Source organism: Camarhynchus parvulus, chromosome 20 (assembly GCF_901933205.1).
Source record: "Camarhynchus parvulus chromosome 20, STF_HiC, whole genome shotgun sequence".
Lineage (NCBI taxonomy): Eukaryota > Metazoa > Chordata > Aves > Passeriformes > Thraupidae > Camarhynchus > Camarhynchus parvulus.
In genome coordinates this window covers 6,102,935-6,124,878 of record NC_044590.1, presented here as the reverse complement: position 1 = coordinate 6,124,878, position 21,944 = coordinate 6,102,935, and the positions used below count along the sequence as shown (strand labels likewise).

The 21,944-nt window shown below is 45.3% G+C and overlaps 1 protein-coding gene across 1 annotated transcript; it reads left to right on the top strand.

Annotated features, from left to right (window-relative positions):
• Positions 1 to 7,529: 7,529 nt before the first annotated feature.
• PCMTD2 (protein-L-isoaspartate (D-aspartate) O-methyltransferase domain containing 2) lies at positions 7,530 to 20,541 on the top strand. The gene is made up of 6 exons (XM_030963132.1): positions 7,530 to 7,708; positions 10,160 to 10,488; positions 11,718 to 11,820; positions 13,566 to 13,737; positions 14,593 to 14,716; positions 16,236 to 20,541. Exons 2-6 carry the CDS (start codon positions 10,182 to 10,184, stop codon positions 16,619 to 16,621), a joined length of 1,092 nt encoding a protein of 363 aa, XP_030818992.1. The 5' UTR covers positions 7,530 to 7,708; positions 10,160 to 10,181; the 3' UTR covers positions 16,622 to 20,541.
• Positions 20,542 to 21,944: the final 1,403 nt, after the last annotated feature.

The window sequence follows — 21,944 nt, the reverse complement described above, 5'->3', positions numbered from 1 at the left end:
TACTGCTTCCCTGCTGAGTGGAGCCTTTCCCATGAAAGCCAGGGCCCAGCTCCCATCTGTCACCCCATTACGTTCGGAGGCGGTGAATATATTACTGTGCTGCTTCTCAAAATAAAACAAAACAAAATTTCTGCTGGCCACATGGCAACCCTCCACGGGATTTAATGAGGACACTGCCCTTTGTGCAGAGGCCACTTCCAACAGCTGTAGAGATGAAGGCAGGGGGATCTCTGATCATGCTCATGACGTGGCTGCCATGGTGAGCGCAGCCCTGGCAGCACTGCCAGTGCAGGTGCCTTTGGGGACCAAAGCTTTGGCTGCCTCTTGTCCTGAGAGGTCAGGAGCGCTGTCTGAGCCTCCCTCATCAAGGATTTCTCAGTGGCTCTTCACATTTTCAGGAGAGGGAACAAGGGTATTAGCTGGGTCCCTGCTGTGATTTGATATTGGGGAGCATCCAGGACTTAGATCCACGCATCCGCTTTGCAGTGATTATGGCTGGAGTCCCCTGATGAGTGTGCTCCCCTGCTGACAGCTACAATTTACAGTGATGCTGTAGCAAAAGTCATGGGGGAAGAGGGAGGGAGGGTGGCTGTGTGCCCTCAGCATGTTCTATCATTGGTTTCATCCAGGGACAGCAAAGGGGTGCCAGCTGAGGGAGTGGGGTTAGAGCAGGAGCACTGTGTGAGGTGGGACATCACTGCTGATGAGGGGCTGAAACACTGATAATCCTCCCCATGACCGCACTGACAGCAAAGGCAATCAAATTCCCTAAATAATTGAGTCGAATTATTAGCCTGTTTTGTAAAATAAATAAACTAAAAACAGGCTCAGCCTGTGAACACCAACCACAGCATGGATGAACACAGGGGTGCAGCCACCCAGTCCTGCCTGGCCTGTGGCTGCTGACCTGCCAGCAGCACTTAGTGTCCACCCCTTCTCCTGAGAAGGGCAGAGGAAACAGCTCAGGGGCTCCTGAAGGGTGCTGGGGGGCTCCTGGTGGGACAGAGCTCAGCCACCAGCCCCAGAAGAGCCCCGTTGTCCATGGGCATCCCAATCCTCCTCCAGTCCTGCAGAGCCACAGGACTGACCCAAGAAAAAGCAGCAATGAGTGAGAATCCTAAGTGGATGCATTGAGGAAGTAAGAAAGGTCAACAGCAGAGATGGTGGCCAGGGATGGAGAAATGCCTCTGTGCTGTCCAGGTGAGAAAGGAAAACAGCAGCTGTAAAATAATGCTCTGGCTTCTGAGGCTCCCACAAAGGAGGTTCTTGCATGAGGTTTGTGGGCAGCTCAAAACAGACAAGTCCAAACCTGGGTGTCCAGGTACTGGAGATGAGGAGCTCTGGGTGAATGGAGCACCTGCAATATCTTGGCCAAGACTTTGTACCCACAAACAGTGAGATTTTAGGGGTACCTTTAGCAGGGTAGGGAGGACAAGGAAAGAGAGAGAGAAAATTCTTGTGACAGAATCTGCAAGATATTTATATCATCACCCAAAAAGTAACAGAAAGGTTTCTGCAGAGCATTCACCTCAATTTTTCTGTCACAACAGACTAATTTGAAACTGTCAGCACAAGCATCTTTGTCCTGACCATCCTACACTGCAGTACACATTCAGCACAGGCAGGGCTAACTGCAGAGGCCCCACTCCAGTATCATGTCATCGCATTACCCTTTCATTTCTCTTATCAATGCTGCCATTCAGTTCCGCTCCTTATTCCCAGTCCTTATCACAACGAGCCAAAAAAGTGCAGAACATCAGTCAGGAAAAAAAAAAAAAAAAAGAACAGGTGAAATTCTGATTTTTCAGCTAAAATAGTTTTTAGATGAGCTCTGCCCACAAAGAAGCTGAATCTTGGTGATTTAGTTCCCAAATTTTACATTTGCTCCCTCTCCCCCATCTCTCCTCTCAGCTCTTAGCTCAAAGTGGAGTCCTGACATTGCAAAGTGTTAATAGAATTAGTCTCCTGCTATAAACTGTTCACTGGGGCTTGTTAGCTCAATTGTTGATGCTAAATTCTTATCAGCAGAGCCACCTAAAAGAGCATTAATCAAGAAAGGCTGAACTCCCTGCCTGGGTCACAGAAATTTAATTAAACCCTGAGTAAAACTGGAAAATCATTTTGAAAAGAGACGAATGCAAAATGTTTTTCATCATTTGACTTTGCATCTCCACAGTCAGCCGTGATTTCAAAGGGTGTTTTGCCACAGCAAAGGCTGAGGGAAACACAGAAAAGACTTTCCTCAGTGCCTCCTGTAATACAAGGTCCTGGTGCTCACCCAGGGTAAATGAAATATGGAAACTCACTGGTTGAGGCCTGTTAAGGACCTGCACCCACAAATGCAAAGGAACAGAATGTAAGTCCAAGTAACACAGTGATCTCCTTGAGCAAGGGTCTGTTATGTTTAAGGCTGTGTTATGATTATTAATTTATAGATTTGCATCTACTTTCCCTTTGTTCTGCAGAAAGTCTCATGAAACAACCCATTTATTTGTCAGACACAGAGAAACATCAGTATTGGTACGACCTCATGTGGGGTATTGTATGTAATTCTGGGATCTCTCTTTGGAAAAAGAAAAGATTAATTTATCCTTGAACAGGTGCAGAGAAGGACTGGCAGAGCGATTAGCAGAACTGAGATCCTGTCTTAGGAGAGGAGATTAAAAGAACTTGGCTTGTTTAGCCTAGAAAAACAAAGGTTAAGAGGGGATATGATTAGTTTTCATAAATACATTCAGGGTGGGAGGAAGGGGAATGATTTATGTTAGAAGATAATACAGGTGGGAGATCAAATAAGGCACATCTTGGCCAGGAATAAATTTCCACTGGAAATTTGAAGATATTTTCTTATTGCTGTAGGAGGGAGGTTTTGGAAGGTTTTGGGAGGTTTTTGGAGGTTTGGGCTTTCTGAGTAGGATGGATGAGCCCCCATGGTCTTTGAGGGGACAAATGTGGCTGGCTCAGCCCCACCAGTGAGTCTGCAGGGTGGGATACGTAGGACTGCCAAAGGCAAAGGAGGGAAATGTGATATGGCTGCCACCTGATGGCATTTTTGTTATTTATAAATCCATAAAACCCATTGATTTTATTTAATCCATGAATCACTTGAAAGATCCAGGAATGCTTTTCTTCCTCCATCAGTACGAAAAACTTGATTTCTGAGATTTTTATTTGGGAGCTGCCTCCTAAATCATGGCAGATGGGCCACGACAAGGCAGCAGAGGGACAGGACAGAGAGCTGGGCTCGCTGGTGCTCCTGGCAGTACCAAGAAGAGATGAAACACCTCTCTGCTCCATGTCCCCACTGTCAGGGATGCCTGGTGACACCTCCTCCCACTCTCAGCCAGGCTGCAGCATCTCCTGGCTGCCTTCCTTCGATGACACACTTAAGCGAGATGAATCCAGGGCTTTAGGAGTCCTTTCTCCATGTGGCATTGGTTATGTGCGGTGCAATCCAGTGGAAATCAAGACATATGTTCTTCCTCTTGCTTCAGCAATTACTCACAGAGCCCTGAGATGAAGCGAAGCAAGAGGACACACGCAGACACACACACACATATATATATATATATATATAAATATAGAAATCCTTTGCATGGGTAAGAGGATCTCGAGTGATTTGCTGTCAGTGTGTTAATATTAATTCTAGTGTAAGTGCATATGTCGGCATGTATTTGCATATATGCATGTGTGTGCATATGCATATACAGAATATTTGCATATGAAAGTGGTATAGAGCCAAACTGACCACAGAAAAGGCAACACAGCATATTTTACAAAATGAAAAAAAAAATGGTGAAAAGATACCCCTATGATTTAATGCTCCCCCAGCTCTTAATTTATGAGTCCTCCTATCACTCACTAATTACCCTGCTGACTTAAGCAGCCATCTGTATCGCCAGGCTGCAGGTCAGCTCAGTCTGCTGGGCCCTGGTTTGGGGGCTAAAATGCATTTCTGCTGTTTGATCTTCCAAATAAATGAAAACATCTCATTTTAACTCAGCATCACTAAGAGATCAGAAGTTAATTCATGCTGACTGTTGTTTTGAAAATATTTATTAAAGAAATTAGTTTCAAAAAATGAAGTTGGAAACTGTAAAACAGGAGGAAATAAAGACAAGGAAAATCCTGGCTTCAGCTTGGCCTTGTGAAAATTGCTAGCTCTCAGCAATTATCCCAGCTAATGAAGGATGGAGACTGATTCTCCCTGGTGAGACTGTTGCTGAGAGCAGGGCCTTGTGCCTGTGAGGGACCCTGCCCCAGCCCGGGAGATGCTGAGGTGCCACCTCCGAACCCTGAGGCAATGCCTGTTCTGCTGGGGACACCTTGTGGTGCAGGGCTGGGACAGAAACGCTGCCACTGAAGCGCCACCAGGCCCTGCTTTCCTAATCCTGCTCTGCTTTTTCCACTCCCAGGGGTGCTGGGCTCTCCAAGCCAGGGGCGGCTGCCCACAGGGGTCTGTAGGCAGGGGAGAGTCATTGAGTATTGCTGACTCTAACTCCTGGCTCACAAAGCCCCAGAGAGCTGCAAGGAGGAGAGGAAGGAATTTGTGAAGAGCAGGGAAAGAAGAAACACAGAGAATCAGCAGCTGCAGACTGTGAAATGATGAAACACCCAACTGTGTTTTTTTCTAAATGTGGGGGTTTTTGCAATATTATCAGGCAATTTTTGGTATCCCCCAGAGCTGGAGCTCCTTGCTCTGACACCCATGGAGGTGTTTTCAGCCACAGCTACATTCTTGGAGAAAAGAAATGGGAAAAAGCTGCCAGGGGAGGAGAACCAGTGGGAAGCTGGGGGTGAGCCCGTGGAGCAGTGACAGTGGGGCTGAATGGGCACAGTGTGGCACCAGAGATTTGGGCCATGTGCAGCAGAGAGTCAGAGGTGCTGAAAACAACCTGTCCCTTGGGATGATGTGTCCTTTCAGCTGCTCCCTCCCCATGGATGTGCTCCTGACAGGTTTGGGGTGCAGGCAATGAGCTAGGGACCTGCAGTGGGTAAATGTCCTCCTTGCGTGTGTTTCTCCTGGCTAATCCCTGTAATTGTCTGGCTGGAAGCAGAAGCTGCAAGTCTCACTGATCTTGGCAGTTTAAGGCTGCTAGGAGTCATGAATACACCCGGGAGGGGACAGGGGATTTGGGAATCCCTAAAACACCCCCCAGGTTCTTACTGGGCTTCCTGAGGACTCGTTGCTGCCAGAAGGAAGCACAAGCACTGCTCTCCTCTGCTCTGTGAGCTCTCTGCTGGCAGCACAGCTGCTTTAGCAACAACTGCAATATTTTTTTTAACCCAGCTTTTATTTTAACAATTTTTTGCACTTTAAAAAAACCCCCAAAAACCCCAAACCCAACTGCTATTTTTCAAGTGATTCCAGCAGCAAAGGGAGCAGATGCTGAATGGAATCACACGTGCAAGGAGTTTGTGTGTCCTGCGTTTGCAGTTTCCAGTGGGTTGCCATTATCCCCGAGCATTCTCCGTGTGAAAGATGAGGAGAGTGCAATCACCACGGCCTGTTTCGGTTGAATCAGCAAGGAGGAGTTTCAGAGCTGGCTCTCCACGAATAATCCCATTCTCCCAGGCAGCTGTCTTCTGCAAAATGAAAGTGCAGACATCTACAGTATTACCCTGCTCCTGTTTGCAGAGTCTGCTGTTATCACGTTAATGAAGGGAGCTGAGATAATCACCTTAAAGCATAAATAAATCTCGGATGCTGATTCACTTTCCCCTATTTGAGACTCATTTACCAGGATAATTCTTATTTTTTTTTCCGCTGCAGGCTTGTTGTGTCTGCCAAGACAGCTTTTTTTTTTTCACAATTCATCTCCAGAGAACTTGAATTAAGGAGGCCTCTTGTCTTGTTGCAGTTGTTCCTTCTCATTTTGCAGCCATATGAAGTCCTAGATCCAAGGCCAGGCCAGACAATTTTATCAAATCTGCAGCATCAGCCAGTGCTGGGTGGCCTCACACATGAAAACAAACACACACTTTTAGAGGATAATTTCTCTCAGTCTTAGACAGGTGACAGGAGACACCTTTTCCCCAGGTCACTGAAGGAGCTCACACAGGTGTGTAAAATTTAAATTTGTGTCCTAACACTCAGTTATGGGACAGGGATCCCACACAAAATGAATGGCATGTCAAATGTTGTGAAGTTTCACAATATTTCATGTTTCCTTCAAGCCCCAGCCCCTGGAATCAGGTGAACCTGCATCTCACTTATTTATCCATCAGTAAATTCACATCTGGAATTCATGCTTGCAGGGAAAAAAAAATCTGATCATGTGACTAAATTTGGATGTTCATCAGCTCAAAATGAAGAATACCAACCAGTTCCCACCACATTTTTCCCCCCTAAGTTCCCATGATTTTTTCCCAAGCCTGACTAATGATATCAGAACATCTGGTGCAGGCCAGGCTTCACTCAGGAGGTTTGGCTCCTGTGTCTGTGCCAGCAGCTCACTGGCATCCCCCAGCCCCTCGCTCCTGCATCCTTCCTGCATCCTGGGATATCTTGAGCAGGCTGACCTAGAACAGAGGCTGGACAGAGTTGAAGAATAAAGTAGGGATTTATTAAAAAGCCTCCATGGATCCACCTTGGGCAGCAAGAGCCCAGCCAGGGCTGCACCCAAGATGAACCAAAATGGTCACAAAATGGACAACTGGGCATGGGGTCTCACACTTTTATAAGTTCTGCATATTGGAGTTAATTGTCCAATTAAAGCTTTAGCTTATGAAGTCCCATCCTGCTTGTTATTTCATTCCACGTTGTTTGTGCTCTTGGGCCTAAGATTGGGATCATTTGTCCTTGGTCCCCAGCTGGAGAAGAAATTGTTTGGTCTCCCTATTCTGTGAAGAGAGCTTACCATCTCCTAATGTGAAGCTCAAAAGTACACACTGAAGCAGCACAGAATCTGAAAAACATAAAAGCTAAACCTGAGGCATCACTGGGATGCCCCAATCCCACAAGGGGCTGTCACAGCGCCATTGCAGGGCGCCAGGCCTGGGACAGCTGGGACAACTGACCGGGTGTGGAGATGGAGCCTTGGCCATGAGCTGGAGGAGCAGGTGTGGAAATGGAGCCTTGGTGGTGAGGTGGAGGAGCAGGTGTGGAGATGGAGCCTCGTGCTGGGAACACAAACTTTGGGAAGGGCAGAGAGTCCGGGAATGGGGAAAGACGCCCAGGCTGTGATGGGGAGATGGGCCCAGGAGCTTTGTGATGGGAAAAGTGAGAATCACAGCCTGTGTCTGGTCTTGGTACGTTACACTGAGTGCGCATGGCAAGGTTTGGGTAGTGGGGTGGCTTTTGGTAGAAGCTGCTGGAAGTTTTCCCAGATCTGACGAAGCCAATTCCAGCCGGCTCCATGCGCGGGACTCCCGTCACGGAACCAGTCGTGGTACAGTCCTGCGCCCCCCTGCGCCGGCTCTGCGTGGTACGGCCCAGACTGCGCCCCCCACCGGGCAGCAGTGGTGCGCTCCCTTCCCCAGGCCCGCCCGCGGTGGTGGTGCGCTCCGCGCATGCGCAGTGCCGCGAGCGGAGCTCAGCTGGGCAGTGTTTACAGCCCGAGCGCGCCGGCCTGGGCTGAGCCGAACGGAGCCGAGAGGAGCCGAACCGAACCGAGGCCAGCCGAACCGAACCGAACGCAGCCGAGGCGAACCGAAACGGGACGAACCGAACGCAGCCGAGCCGAACGGAGCCGAGCCATCCGTTGAGGTACCGCTTTTGTCTGAAATCCCGGAATAACCTCCCCTTTGCCACTCCCGGTGCCGTGCCGGGGCAGGGACTGCCCTGGAGACCTGCCGGGGGCCAGCGGCCGCGATTCTGTGCCTCGGTCATTGTTCTGAGCCCTACCCGAGCGGTGCTGCTGTGCCGGGGCTGCAGCCGCAGATTCCCCGTTCGCCTTCGGGTTTGTTTTCCTGAGGGGAGGATGGCAACGAAGGGATGGTTCAACACGCAGAACCGCCTTTGGTGTCTCTGCTTTGCCCCCTTTGGTGTCTCTGCTTTGCCCCCTTTGGTGTCTCTGCTTTGCCCCCTTTGGTGTCTCTGCTTTGCCCCTTTTGGTGTCTCTGTTTTGCCACCTTTGGTGTCTCTGTTTTGCCACCTTTGGTGTCTCTGCTTTGCCACCTTTGGTGTCTCTGTTTTGCCACCTTTGGTGTCTCTGTTTTGGGCAGCGGTTCGGGTTTCTGCCTGTGGACTTTGTCCCTGCTCAGATTTGGGGAAATCTCTGCTTTGCCCTAGAAGCGAGGAAAATGCACCCGGGGGTTGCTGCGGACGGAGAGCGGTTTGTTTTGAAAAGTTTAATAACAATAAGCCCTCCTGGGTTCCCGTTTCCCACCAAATTAAACAAAGGTGTGGAATCACATGAGGAGAGACGTTTGAATGTCAGAGTTTTAAAAAACACTCATTTTACTGGAAGTAGGTTAATGTGCTGGGAAAGTGATGATTTCAGAAGTGACTGACACCTGTCACAGGGCAGATATTCCCTGCTCCCATTATGAAAATATCTCAGCCAGCTGTGTTTGTTGTTGTTTTCCGTGGTGTAGAACATGGAAGAGCACTTGTTGTCCATGGAGCTGAGCTGAAACCAGGTCAGACCAGTTGTCCCAGTGGGGCTTGCGTACATCAGCAGTAATTTGTTTGGGATCCAAAGTGGAGCACTGTTAAAGGCACAACTTCTTGCTTTAAATCTAAAAATGTAAATTTTCTGTTTTTTTTTAATAGCAAAAAGAGTAGAAGAATAAAGGAAGCTTAAGAACAAAAATATATAAAAGAAAGTCAAGGGAATCAAAATCCTTGGTGAAGAGAGTATTCTAATGTGGAAGGTTAAATTAAAGGTACAGGCAGCCCTGTGTTGCAAATGCAGTGAGGTTTTGTGTATGTAAGAGGAGGGGGAAAAAATAATTGGTACATTAACCCACCTAACCTTCAAACTGGTGTGTTCCTACTGTGAAGTAATAAAACAGAGTCATTTTTTGTAGAGAAAATGAAGGAGTAACTGTGGAAAGGAGAGGGGTGGTGTTTTATTTCAATGTTATTAATGGTCTTGAACTGGATTGATGTGTTTGAGACATGAATGGATTAAGAACTGGCTCGAGTTCCCTGCCTAAATATATCCTGTTTTGTGTGCCTCTACAGGTAATCAGAATGGTGTGTTATTTGAACAACTGTGAAATCTCCTTGGAGTCCTGTAGCTTTGCTTTGTTTCCTTAGAAAATGAAAGTTTATAATTTGCTGTGGCTGAATATAACAAACAGACCCTAACAATATCGCTGTAGGCAGATCTTCTGATCCCAGGAATGAACTCCAAAGCTGCTGCTTCGTGGTTGTTACTGTGAGCAGGGAAAGGCATTGTAAACAAACACGGCTTAAAATCATGTTGCGCTTTCTGGAAAGGATTTTTTTCCCTTAATATATGAGAAGGGGAGAAGAAGTCAGGTTAATTTTGAGTGGTTTTGTTCCCCTGTACATTTTCCTTTAAAACGTGGAGGCTGCAGTGGGAATGGTCTCTGGAGCTGCTGTCTGTGTCATTAAGTGCTTTACTAATGGTGGTGGCTCAGGCTCTGGAGATGAGCTGTGTGAAAGTGCATTTGCTAAAGTGCATTTACCAAAGTAAGTGAGGTTGACAGGTCAGAGTTTTGTTGGGATTTTTGAACCTCTGTTCAGTCAGCATCTAATGCACGTTCAAAGGAAATGCAATTTGAGATTTTTCTGGATTTTCTGCCTATTTCTTAGTCTTGTCAGGTGCTGTTAGAGGTGGAAAGTTTGTGTGTGACAGGAGCTCTGACAGACAGCCCAAACTTGCCCTGTTGTTTGGGCTTGCAGTGAAAAATGACCCCTAAGCACAGGAGCTGGAATAATCCTTCCTATAAAAGGGTTCAGTGGAAGAGCTGATGAGGTGGTAAAATGGTGGGAGGGTTTGAAGACAGGCCTTGCACATTGAAATTGCCTATTGTGATTTTTTCCCCCCACTGGTGTCAGGTACTGGATGCCAGATCTGCTGCATTTTGCTTTCCATTGTTGGCGTGGGGGGGCGCTGGGTGAGGTTTTCCTGGAGCTTGGAGTAGGTAAAGATCTCTCTCAAAGCACTCCATGTACAGCAGCATAATTTAGTGTTGGAGTGCATGTTCTGTACCTCACCTTGCTTTGTTGTTATTTCCCTTTCAGTGTTTATAGGAGGCTGCTGAAGATGGGAGGTGCAGTGAGTGCAGGAGAAGATAACGATGAATTAATTGATAACCTGAAGGAGGCCCAGTACATCAGGACAGAGCTGGTGGAACAGGCATTCCGAGCCATTGATAGGGCAGATTACTACCTGGAGGAGTTCAAAGACAATGCCTACAAGGATTTGGCATGGAAGCATGGAAATATTCATCTCTCAGCACCGTGCATTTACTCAGAGGTGATGGAAGCTTTGGACCTGCAACCAGGGCTGTCGTTTCTGAACCTTGGCAGTGGCACTGGTTATCTGAGTTCCATGGTTGGACTCATCCTGGGTAAATACCTCTTCAGTCACATTAACTGGTTATATTAGAGCTTTAAAAACAGGTTTTGAAATCGGGGATGAGGTGTTCCTCCACTAATGGAGCTAAAAAGGTAGCTGGGAAAGGAAAGAATGCATTAATCCAGCTCGGCAATTTATCAGGATTCTCACAGCCTTCTCTGGAACTGGATGGGATCCAGGCTTCTGTGGCAGATCAGAACAGGCATCAATGTAGTTCCAGAGGTGGCTGTAATGGATTCCTGCAGGTCTGGACACAAACCTGGGTTTGTTTCTCCTTAAGCAAGACCCCAGGTCAGGATCAGTAATACAGAGTTGAAACTGGGACTGAGCAAGTCCACAAAAAGCTGTGACTGCTCTGTGCCTGGTTTGTGTTCACAGCCCTGAGACAGGTTTGAGATCCACTTTTGACTCTTAACTCCCCAACACACAGATGGGAATATTCTCTGGAAAACACTTTAGTGCAGCAGAGCTGATTTTGTGACCACATCTACAGTGGCACAAAGCAAATTATCCAAGTGGAATTGGACAATTTAAATTCCCCCTGCAGTGTTTCAGTCAGAGTTGTGCTGCCAGGATAGATAGCAAGTGGCCATAGGGTAAAATCTGGGGGGGTGTCCAGAATTTTAACTGCTGGGATATTTATTCTCAGGGTAAAGTCTCATTTCCCATTTGTGATTTTCTCCTAGGTTTGTTGACATTACTTAGAATACGATTTGTAACTCCAGGGCTTTTATATTCTTTTTGCAGAAGTTATCCTGTCAGTTCTGAATAAAAAGCATGAGTGCTGAAAAACTTTTGTATTTTCCAGTTTGTTTTTGCTGTTAATTTAGGTACAGTGTGTGATGACTGTTCCTGATTAATTGCAGAGATCTTTAGCATAAAAATAACATGGATGTGCTAAAACATGCAGGCCGTTAGGATTTTTTTCCAGGTGATCACTTTCACAGCAATGGCATCAGTGTTTCCCTCCTATGGAGAAGTTTCCTGCATAGTTAAGAGCAAATGATTCAGAGTCAGCTGTGCACAAGAGGCTCAATTGCTGCCAGAAATTGCAAGTATAGAGTTGCAAATCCCATTGTAGCAGTGAGAGAGCTGACCCCACACAAACACCGACTCTGACACTCATGGAACAATCTGCTGGAAGAAGGAACCCAAAGTGTGTTAATCCTGCTGGATTTGGTGTTGTTGTTGTTGCCATTCCCTGGTGTTCTGCACTTGCAGGTCCTTTTGGGGTTAACCACGGTGTGGAGCTTCACTCTGACGTGATCGAGTACGCCAAGCAGAAATTGGACTTTTTCATTAAAACAAGCGACAGCTTTGACAAGTAAGAATGCAAAATGCCTGTTGGGATTAATTTTGTGCTTTTGGCTTTACTCAGGGCAGTTCTTGCTCCCATGTGGCGCCTCTGGATTCAGGGTAATCTGAGGATTCAGGCTCCTTAGGCTTACTGAGCTGCACTGTGTGACCTTCGAAGCCTGTGTGTGTCATGAGGGAGTTTCAGAAATGTTTGCAGAGTTTTTAATAGCAGTGCTGATGTTGCAGGGCTTAGAGGGAGCTGAGGAAGTTTGTTTATTTTTAAATGCACTTGCAGTTACACCTTAAAACTTGCAAGTAGCAATACTTGGTTGTGCCTGTGATCTGAGAGCCTGCATAGTGATGAGATTATGAACTGGTTTTTGTAGTGGCTTAATATGTTTTATCTGAGAAGAAGGAAAAATGGCATTTTAAAATATGAAGGTAGTTTTATGATGATTAAGTTGGTACTAAAACTGGCTGGGATTTGATTTATGTTCTTCCTTAGACCCTCCATTCTGCTGCTGTCACAAGTAATAACTTCCCAGCTAGATAACCACTGCCAATAGTAACCTCAGCAATAAAAGTTGTGGCTGTCACATTTTTGGATCTGTTTCACAGTTTGTTCAAACAGGGAAGCAAACTGATACTCTTCTCTCCTGGGAGGAAGAAAATGAAAATCATGGCATGCAGGATTTTAGGCTACTCAGCCTTTGGCTGTTCCTGCTGCCCTGGGAAGCTGTTGAGGAGGGGCTTGTATTTTCTGCATCTTGGCAGAAGACTGAAAGTTTCTGGTGCTCAAAAGGGGTTTTTTTCTGTCATGTTGCTGTTGTTTGAGATGTTTTAAGACTTTCTTCTCTCTCCAGACAAATATAGCAATGGAGCAAAAGCAACCTGAATTCAGAAATTACCATGCCTGGAAAATTGGCTTTGCTGAGTGATGTCTGCTGGGTTGTGCTCCTGGAACAGCGTGTGTAGGAACTGTTCTCTGGCTGCTCTGAATGTCCAGCCCTCTTTGCAAACCCAGAAGGCTCCAGGAAGCATTAGGAATAAATAGGTGCTATGTTGAGCTGCCACTCAAGATACCAGTAAAAGAATGGATGTGTTGAGTAACTTCTACCAAAATCAGCCTTTAAACATAGGGCTTAAAACTTAGGGAGTTTTGGAGCTTGTAAGAAAACCAGAGGCATCAGGAATCACTCATTCTTCTTGTAAATCAAATCAGAAATACTGTAGGCAAAAAGTCTTTTTTATGAAGGGTGAAATCACAGTTCTTTTGAAGCTGATGGCAAAACTTCATTTGCTTCAGCAGAGCTTACTTCTGTATCATCAGGTGGTAATTCCCCACATCTGAAAACCAGTTAAAAGCTTTTGAAAATGCAAAAATAAACCCAGGTGCAGTCCTTAAAAGACTTTGACATTTGGGAGCGCAGGTCTAGTATTTGTATTTGCATTTTATTACTGAGTCAGCATCAGGTGACTAAAAATAGCTTGTTCTGAAGAGTTACCTGCAGCTCAAGTATGAAATTATGCATCCTTATCCTTTAGAGGTTTTAATGCATGAATTCTGACCTCATTTTTCTGTGGTTTTGAGACTTCTAGCTGTGGTCTGTTACAATAATGTCTGGAATAGATGGGCTTTGGAGGAGAAATCCTGTAGAACCGTGGGGTTTTTTTCACGTGTTTTCCATAGTTCAATCTTTCCAGAATTGTGAAAATAATTTATTTTGATAAGTTGTTGTAGTCTTGTCTAATACAAGTCTTTTTCACTTTCAGGTTTGAATTTTGTGAGCCATCCTTTGTCATTGGCAATTGTTTAGAGATTTCTCCAGACTGCACTCAGTATGACCGGGTTTACTGTGGTGCTGGAGTCCAGAAGGAGCATGAGGACTACATGAAGAACCTGTTGAAAGTTGGGGGAATTCTTGTCATGCCTCTAGAAGAGAAGGTTGAGTGCCTTTTTACTCATATTTCAGTTATTCTTAATTCTGATCATGGTTTGGTCAGTGGCTGTTCTTTTATCTTGCCCTTGTAGCAGGCTGAAGAAAGAATTACATGCACTGGTTTTCACAGTGACTGAAAACTGAACTCTGCACATTCCAAATATTTAAGAAATTTGTAGCTTTGCAGTCTTCCATATATTACAGTCTGTTGTTAATTGCAATTTTATTTCCACACTGCAGAAAATGAGAGCAAAGCTTTGTTTAATTATAGAATTCAAAGTTTTGTTTAATTATATAATTTAGTGTTGTGCTTAAAGGCAAAACACAACTTTTTGCTCCCTGACTGGCTCTTGAAAGAGTGTGCAAGATGTCTCTATCTACAGGTGTCAGTGGATTCTTTTAGTAAAAAGTGGGTCAAGTGCCTGACCTTTTACCACTGTCAGGGAATGTGACAGGGGCAGGGTGCAGGGTTTCTTCCCAGTCAGAGGCTGTGCAGTGGGTTGGGGTAGGAGATTTGATCTGTGACCTTTTCAGGAGCCAGTGCTCGTGGTGACTCAGGAGTTTTCCCAGAGGTCAGACACAGCTGCTCTGGTCCAGCCTGGAGGGAGATCTGGGCAAGCAGAGTGACCCAAATTACCAGTGCCCATGCTCTGTTGGAATAGATGAAGTTACTTGGGGCTAGTCCTGCAAGGAGTTCCCAATTTTTTTCAAAAAACCAATGTTGTTTCTCATCATCTTTTACTGTTGCAGCTTCCAGTACTTCAACTTGTCCAGGCAGAAAAGTCATTTGTTCATTTTTTTTGTTCAAAAATCTCATTGTAGTTCCCACAATGGACAATAATCTCCTTGTTTTGCTTCAGTTGACTAAGATAACTCGGACTGGTCCTTCTGCCTGGGAGACCAAGAAGATTCTTGCTGTTTCCTTTGCTCCTTTGATTCAGCCAAACCACACAGATTCAGGAAAATCAAGGCTTGTTCACTTGCGTGAGTACAGACATTCCTGAGCTTGGGGGACTTCTGCTGCTGCTTGAGTGTGAGCTGTAACATCCTTGGGAATCCTTTCCAGGAAAATTACTCCAAGTCCTTCCTTTTTTTGAACAGCTGTCTGTCTTGTGCAAGCATTGGAGTTGAATGAAATAGATTCTAAATCACAGACTCAAAGAGTGGCCTGGGTTGGAAGGGACCTTAAAGATCATCTAATTCCAGTATCCCTGCTGTGGGCAGGGACACCTTCCACTGGGCCATCATTCTAAACACAAATTATTTCTTGTGAAGTTGTACCTGAACTTTGCAGGGTGTTTTGTCCTTGTTTTTGCATATTTTGTTCCAGTCCTGAATGATTGAATCCTGTCATCGTTCTCAGGCACTGTGCCACAAGGAGAGGGAAATAAACAAGCACTACCTGTGAACAAATGTTTTATCTACTCAAAGATTCTCACCCTCAGCAATCCAGAATTATCCTGAACCTGGAATGCTTGAAGGATACAAGTTGTGCAGTTCTTGGTTAGCTGTTTGAAATGCAGGTCGTATCAGTGGCCCCAATCTTTAGATTAAGACTTCAGTGTCAAGAGGCCTCTTAAGAACACATGAAGACAGAGGTACTTTCATAAAGAGATTAGTCGGGCTTTGGTCTTAACCTGGAAAGGTGTCTGCATGACAGGAGCTCAGGAAACAGTCTACAGCATGCTAGGAAGTCCCACAAGTGCCTGTTTCAGCATGTTCTCACTTTGTAGCAAGACCTACCCGTGAATTATATGTAGTTATTTTCTCCTTTTTTCATTCAGGTCCCAGGAAAGCTCACTTGTTGGCAGAGGAGAGGGACTTTTTGTGTCAGTTTTAATTCATTTTAGTTCATGGATCTATGCGCATCTATACATTTTTTGTTTGCTGCATTTCTAAGCTGGCAGCAAATAAGTGCAGAAGACAGAATAGTCTTCCAAGCCATTAATGTGGGAGGCATTTTAATACAGTCACTTACTGTGATGTTGCTATAATTACTTCTACAAAATGGTTTCCAACCTGTCTTCACTCACTAAGTCTGAAGCAGTTTTTGAAGAGCATAAATAGTACTTGTGTTTTATAAGTGCAGAACTTGGCAAAGCTGAAGGAGCTGTATGATAGAAAAATAATTTTATGGAAGAATTAAACAGACTTCAGGTTTAGTTATCTACCAGAGGAAAATACCTGATTCTAAGCCATGAAACAATCACAGCTCCCATCACTAAGTCTGCATTCAAACAGTCTTTAAGATGTGCATCTTAGAATAATTGAGAACTTGAAATCAAGGCAGGACATTTTTTAATGAGAGAAACACACAATTAAATTTCATTTGGAAAGTTGCAGCACAGTTTATCCGAGTTGACAGGAGCTGAATAGAGTTGTTTGTGTAATCCCAGCAGGGAATTCAAATGGCCTGATTTAATCTGAGCAAACAGAACTTTTCCTGGGAGTACCTCTGGGGGGAAGTTTCTCTGTCTGTGCTCACAGATTTCTTTGCTCACAGCGCCCGTGGCCGTCCGCAGCCTGCAGGACCTGGCTCGCATCGCCATCCGGGGCACCATCAAGAAGATCATCCACCAGGAGGCCCTGGGCAGGGCTGGGGACGGGCTCAAGAGCCCACCCAGGTTCAAGAGGAGGCGGCTGCGGCGCCGTCGCATGGAGACCATCGTGTTCCTGGACAAGGAGGTGTTCGCCAGCCGCATCTCCAGCCCCTCCGACGACAACAACAACTGCGAGGACATGGAGGAGGAGAGGCTGGAGGAGGAGGAGGAATCCAAACCCTCTGAACTAAAGCCAGACCCTCCCGTGAACTTTTTGAGAGAAAAGGTCTTGAGCCTGCCACTGCCTGATCCCTTGAAGTATTACTTGCTTTATTACAGGGAAAAGTAGTTTTCCTTCTTTTAGGAAGTGAGAATTAGGAAGAGAATAAAGTATCCCTTAGGGCTTGACAAACATGTCCCACTTGCTTGCCTGCCAATGTGACACCCGAGGCAGTAGGCTGGCTGGGGAATGTGGCTGCTGTAAACTTTGACATTATAGCTTTTTTGAGTTCTTTCTTTCTTCTCAGTTGTGTGCTACAGTTTTATTCTACAGCAGGGATTCCTTAGGAAGCAAGTTGGTGAAATGCTCAGCTGCTTATGGAAAGGAGGATTTAATTCCCTCAAAACTAACTGCAGGAGATATTGCTAAAAATCTCATGGCTGCTCTACCGAATATCAGTTGGGAAAAACTCCTGAGCAGTTCCCCAAAGACCTTTGCTGTCTGTGCTCTCTCCCAGTAAACCTGCCATGTATTTGCCATGGTGTGTGTTTCATGGAGGACAGAGATAATTAGTTAAAACCTGACCTGGCAAATCATGTTTCTTCCAGTAATCTGAAAAGCACAACCTTTACAAAAAGGAAAGAATTTTTGGCATGACCCTTGTGGCATCCAGGTTTTGAATGAGAAGGAAGGTATCAGCTCCCCTTTGGCTGGTCTGCTTTGCTTGTAAATGATATATAATTTTTAGTAAAAAGTTTTACAAAATACTGGTTTTTTTTAATGGAAAACCCCTGTTCTAGAGAATGAGTTGTTAGGTTTCTGTGGTTCTTTCAAAGCTATGGAGGCAAGTTAGGAATTACAAAGCTGTTTAACTTCGACAGGATGCAAGGTAGTCAGAGTTGGGACTGCTGTCTCTGAAAATGTTTACAGAGTAATTCTGAGTGGGGAAAAGGGTAGAGAAGAGCTGCAGAGCAGTGAGTTTGTGCAACCTGGAAGCAGTATCCATGGGTTTTGCTGTCATGTGAGAGAACTCTCATCGTCTGGGCTGAGCAGAGTGAGGTGCAGAGCACCTGAGCATTAAATCAGCCAAACAGAGTTTTGTGGGGGATTTGCAAAACCTGAGAGCAGCCTAGGGAGCCAAACTGATGCAGTTCTCAGGTGTTCCTGTGTGTGTGCCCCTGCTGTGGCAAGGTGGCCAGAATACAACTTGTTCACAAGTGTTCCACAGCAGGGTGGAGCTGCTCAGCTGGGTAGGTGATTTTATTCCCGCAGCAATGAAGTAGAAATTTTAACAGGTTCATATGGAAAGACTTATCACTCTACAGTTCTGTGGATGTGAGCTGTAATTTTTATTCCCAAATCTCTCTGTCATGGTTATAGAAGGGGATGCCATGGAATCATAGGATTACAGAATGGTTTGGGTTGGAAGGGACCTTAAAGACCATCTTGTTCCAACCCCCTGCCATGTACAGGGGCACCTTCCACTAGGCCAGGTTGCTCCCCGCCCCATCCAGCCTGGCCTTGGGCAGTTCCCGGAATGGGGAGTCCACAATGTGGATGATAAAATGGATGATAAAATACTATGTTTAGAAGACGTTTACTTGGTTCAGCCTGTTTGGGAAATGTACCTGAACTGGTAAAGGCTGGAAAGAAACCCTGGAGTTTATGTTGATGTGAAATAGTCCTAAAACTGGGGGGCATGAAAAGCGCTCTTTCAGCAGGTAATGAAACTGTGTTAAGGCATTGCCCCTTCAGAAGCACTTAAGTTGATATCAGTTTGATATCTTTTGGTTTTTGATGTGTGCCGTCTCCTCATTTTCTGAGGAGGAATGAGTGAAGACTGTATTGCCAAATGGTCCTGAGTTGCACAACTTGCTTAATGAAAAATAGTTTCAAAGTTCTGTGTGGCTTTGAAAATAAATGAATAACATATATGTCTAAGCCTGAAGTGGAGAATTTTCCTTGCTTAACAGGATTTTTGTGTCTCTCTGGGAATATTGTCTGATAATCCTGTATCATGTGGTTGATGGCATGTAACACAGTTGTAGGCTGGGTTTTGCCTCTGGTTTCCTGTCTCCACTTCTGGTCTCAATGGTACCCCAAGTTACCTTGCTCCCTTGGATTTTAATTTCTTTTTTTGCAGTGGGGCAGTTCTGTGGCCACTGAGCTGATGTTTCCTGTAAAGATGCACATGCCCGTCATTGGATTCTGGCAACTGCCATGAATTTCTACAAATGCAAGTCCTGAATGTGGTGGTAAACAGAGGGTTAATAGCATCTGTGTGTAATTATTCTCAGTGCTTCCCTACAGGCTGTGGCCTCTTATTTGTTGGAGAAGTCTGTTTAATGGGTGTCATGCCAGGTATGTGCCTTTCTGGATTGTGGCACAATTTCCACACCCCTCCATAGTCCAGGATGCCTCCTGCTTTTGGCTACCAGGTCATCCTTCAGTTTAATCACAACATTTTAAAGAAGTCCCTTTAAAAATGACGTTAAACTTCAGGTTCCTGTTAGTAAGCCTTGCAGAGATTCTGTTAAAGCTGACCAGTTGAGGGAGGATTATCTTTCATTTATCCCTTGTTTGGTTTTTATCCCCATCCCAGCCTGAGTTGTAAAAGGTATTTTATCAGATTTTTTCACCAGATTTGCCTTTTTTATTACATTTGCTAGATTTTTGTAGCTTTCTATAAGATGCATAAATACTGCTATTTTTCCTGTATAAGGTTGAATAAATAAATAAATATATATATATATACACACAGGAAATTTATGTTCTAGGTTGTCAGATTGTCCTCTTGTCCAAAAAAAACCCCACAGATCTAAACAGATAGTAGAAATTCTATGTATAATATAACTGTGAAATAGTATTGCTTATAGCCTGTAAATAAAGGGGAATTGTAAATACATTTTCCCTGTGCACAAGCACTTGCACTGTAGTTTTGTAGGCATTTCTAGCAGAGGGATGGAGGCAGAGCTGGGTTTATATGGATCTGTGAGCTGTCCAGGAATTGTACCTGCTTTGTTTCTTTTTGTGTTCTCAGTAGCTGTGACTTTTTTTTTTTTTTTGTATGTGACTCCTTTTAGGTTTTGATCCTGCAGGAAATTTGCAAAGAGAACTGAACTTCAAACTGCTTTAGTCATGAGTGTACAAGCTGAAAAATCTCTGTATAGAAACTAGAGTTCAGTTGGCCTGAGGCATGCAGAAGTGTTATGCAATTTAAACTTTATTAATAAGTGTTTCTGTATCAATAAATCCAGTAAAAACTTTTTAGCCTTCTTAATATGGCTTTGCATTATGTTGTGATTAGAATACTTTGTAGGTGAGTGCTTATTTCCATAATTGGAGGTCAAGACACAAAATCAGCAGAACAAGTGCTTAACAATATGGTGCAGGTGCATAGTTTTAGATGAACTGCTCAGAATGTGATGTCTCAAACCTGCCCAGATGATGAGTCCCAAACCCTGAAGTAAAGCAGCTGTGCAGGATGAATTTTGGGATCAGCACACACAGCACTGATGTAGATTTAATGTGTCAGAGTGGTTAAAGAGTGGACTTAGTTCCCTGGCTGTGTGACTTGTAAACAACAGATATCAAAAGGTGATTTCATGCATTTCTGTACTTCAAGGAGTTGCCTAAGCCAAAGGTGTCAGGAGTTTATTCTGTGCATTCTGAACTGCAGCTCCCCTCTTGTGCCCTGGGCTCCGTCTGAGTGTTTAATTAACGTGGATTTTTAAGAGTGGGTGTTCAAGGCTTTTATTTCTCCAGTATTGAGAACAATATTTTGGTTTCAGCTGTGCTAGGAATCTGATCATAATAGCAAATACAGCTGCTGCTAATTAAATGAATCTGTTAACCTTTATTCCGTAGGATAATTGCGTGTGTGTTTCTTCCTGTCATCTGTGTATATGATAAATGTCCTTTTCCCAGCTATAACAGGAGATTAGTTCAACGTTAATGTTTTCCTTCACGTGATGCGTGCTGAAAGAAAATCCTTTTCTGCTTTGCAAAGCCGTGATGTGTCATACAAATGGTATTGAGGAAATTAAATTTGTCAGATGATGTTTATGTTCACTTCATTGTAAAACAGCATCACAGTCCCTCCTGACACCTTCACATCCCTGATCTTATTGGGGTCCCTGGGGGATCCCCACGTTGAGACATCCCCCACCTGGAACTCCCTTCTCAATACCCCTCCTGAGGGCCCCCACCATGGCACCCCACAAACTCCCCGAGCAACACATCCCAGGGTGGGGGTCCCCTTCCTGACTTCAGCACTTCTCGGATTATTGCACGTCCCCACCTGTAATCATTCCAGGACCCAGGAACTGGAGGGACATCACCCCCCAAGGGGACATCCCTAGAACTCACACTCTATTGGAGACCTCCCTCACTACTGCTGGACCCCAAAAAATGTCTCTGATCCTCAAATGCTGCTGCTGGTGTGAGGGAAACTGGGGGCAGGCGCCCATGAAGGAGGCTCTGGGTGCAGGGACTTAAGGGGGGGGTGGGAGTACCTCCACGAGGGCTGTGGGAATTGGGAGAGTGGATATCTGGGGAGGTGAGGAGGAGAATGAAGCTTAAAATGTCCCCTTTATAAGGTGGTGTTTGGAGGGGCAGGTCTTGAGGGGGCACTTTTATAGTGGTGGGGTCATTTTGGGGGGTTAGGGATTAGATTGCTTTATGGAGGAATCAATGCATCGGGAGGCGCTCTTTATGGGGCTGGGCTCAGGGTCCACTTTTGTGCTTATGCGGGGAGGGTTGTCTTGGTGGGGTGCTTGTGCACCACCTGCGAAGGGCAGGACTTAGGTGGTTGTAGAGTTCCCCAATAGAGGGGCTCTCCGGACTGCCCCCTGCAGGCCATGGCGGCTGCGGCGCTGCTGCTGTGCCTGCTGTCATAAAATCGGCTGTAAAGTGCAACACTGTCGTAAAAGGTGCCGTAAAGCGCGACTGTCGTAAAAGGTGTCGTAAAGCACGACTGTCGTAAAAAGTGCTGTAAAGCGCGACTGTAGTAAAACCGGCCGTAAAGCGCGACTGTCGTAATACCAGCCGTCAAGTGAGACTGTCGTAAAAGGTGCTGTAAAGCACGACCGTCGCAAAAACGGCTGTAAAGCGCGACTGTCGTAAAAGGTGTCGTAAAGCAACACTGTTGTAAAAGGTGCCGTAAAGCGAGACCGTCGTAAAAGGTGTCGCAAAGCGCGAGTGTCGTAAAACCGGCCGTAAAGCAAAGCTGTCGTAACAATGCCATAAAGCGAGACTGTCGTAAAGGTGTCGTAAAGCACGACTGTCGTAAAAGGTGTCGTAAAGCAACACTGTTGTACAAGGTGCCGTAAAGCAGCACTGTCGTAAAGCTAGTCATAAAGCGCGACTGTCATAAAAGATGCTGTAAAGCAACACTTTGGTAAAACTGACTGTCGTAAAAGGTGTCGTAGAGCAACACTGTCGTAAAAGGCGT

Excerpts from the sequence above, each read along its gene's own strand:
- PCMTD2 (XM_030963132.1), top strand. The coding sequence starts at position 10,182 with ATGGGAGGTGCAGTGAGTGCAGGAGAAGATAACGATGAATTAATTGAT. Across the intron at positions 10,489-11,717 it reads CATGGTTGGACTCATCCTGG|GTCCTTTTGGGGTTAACCAC; the intron begins GTAAATACCTCT and ends CTGCACTTGCAG. Across the intron at positions 14,717-16,235 it reads ATCAAGGCTTGTTCACTTGC|CGCCCGTGGCCGTCCGCAGC; the intron begins GTGAGTACAGAC and ends CTTTGCTCACAG.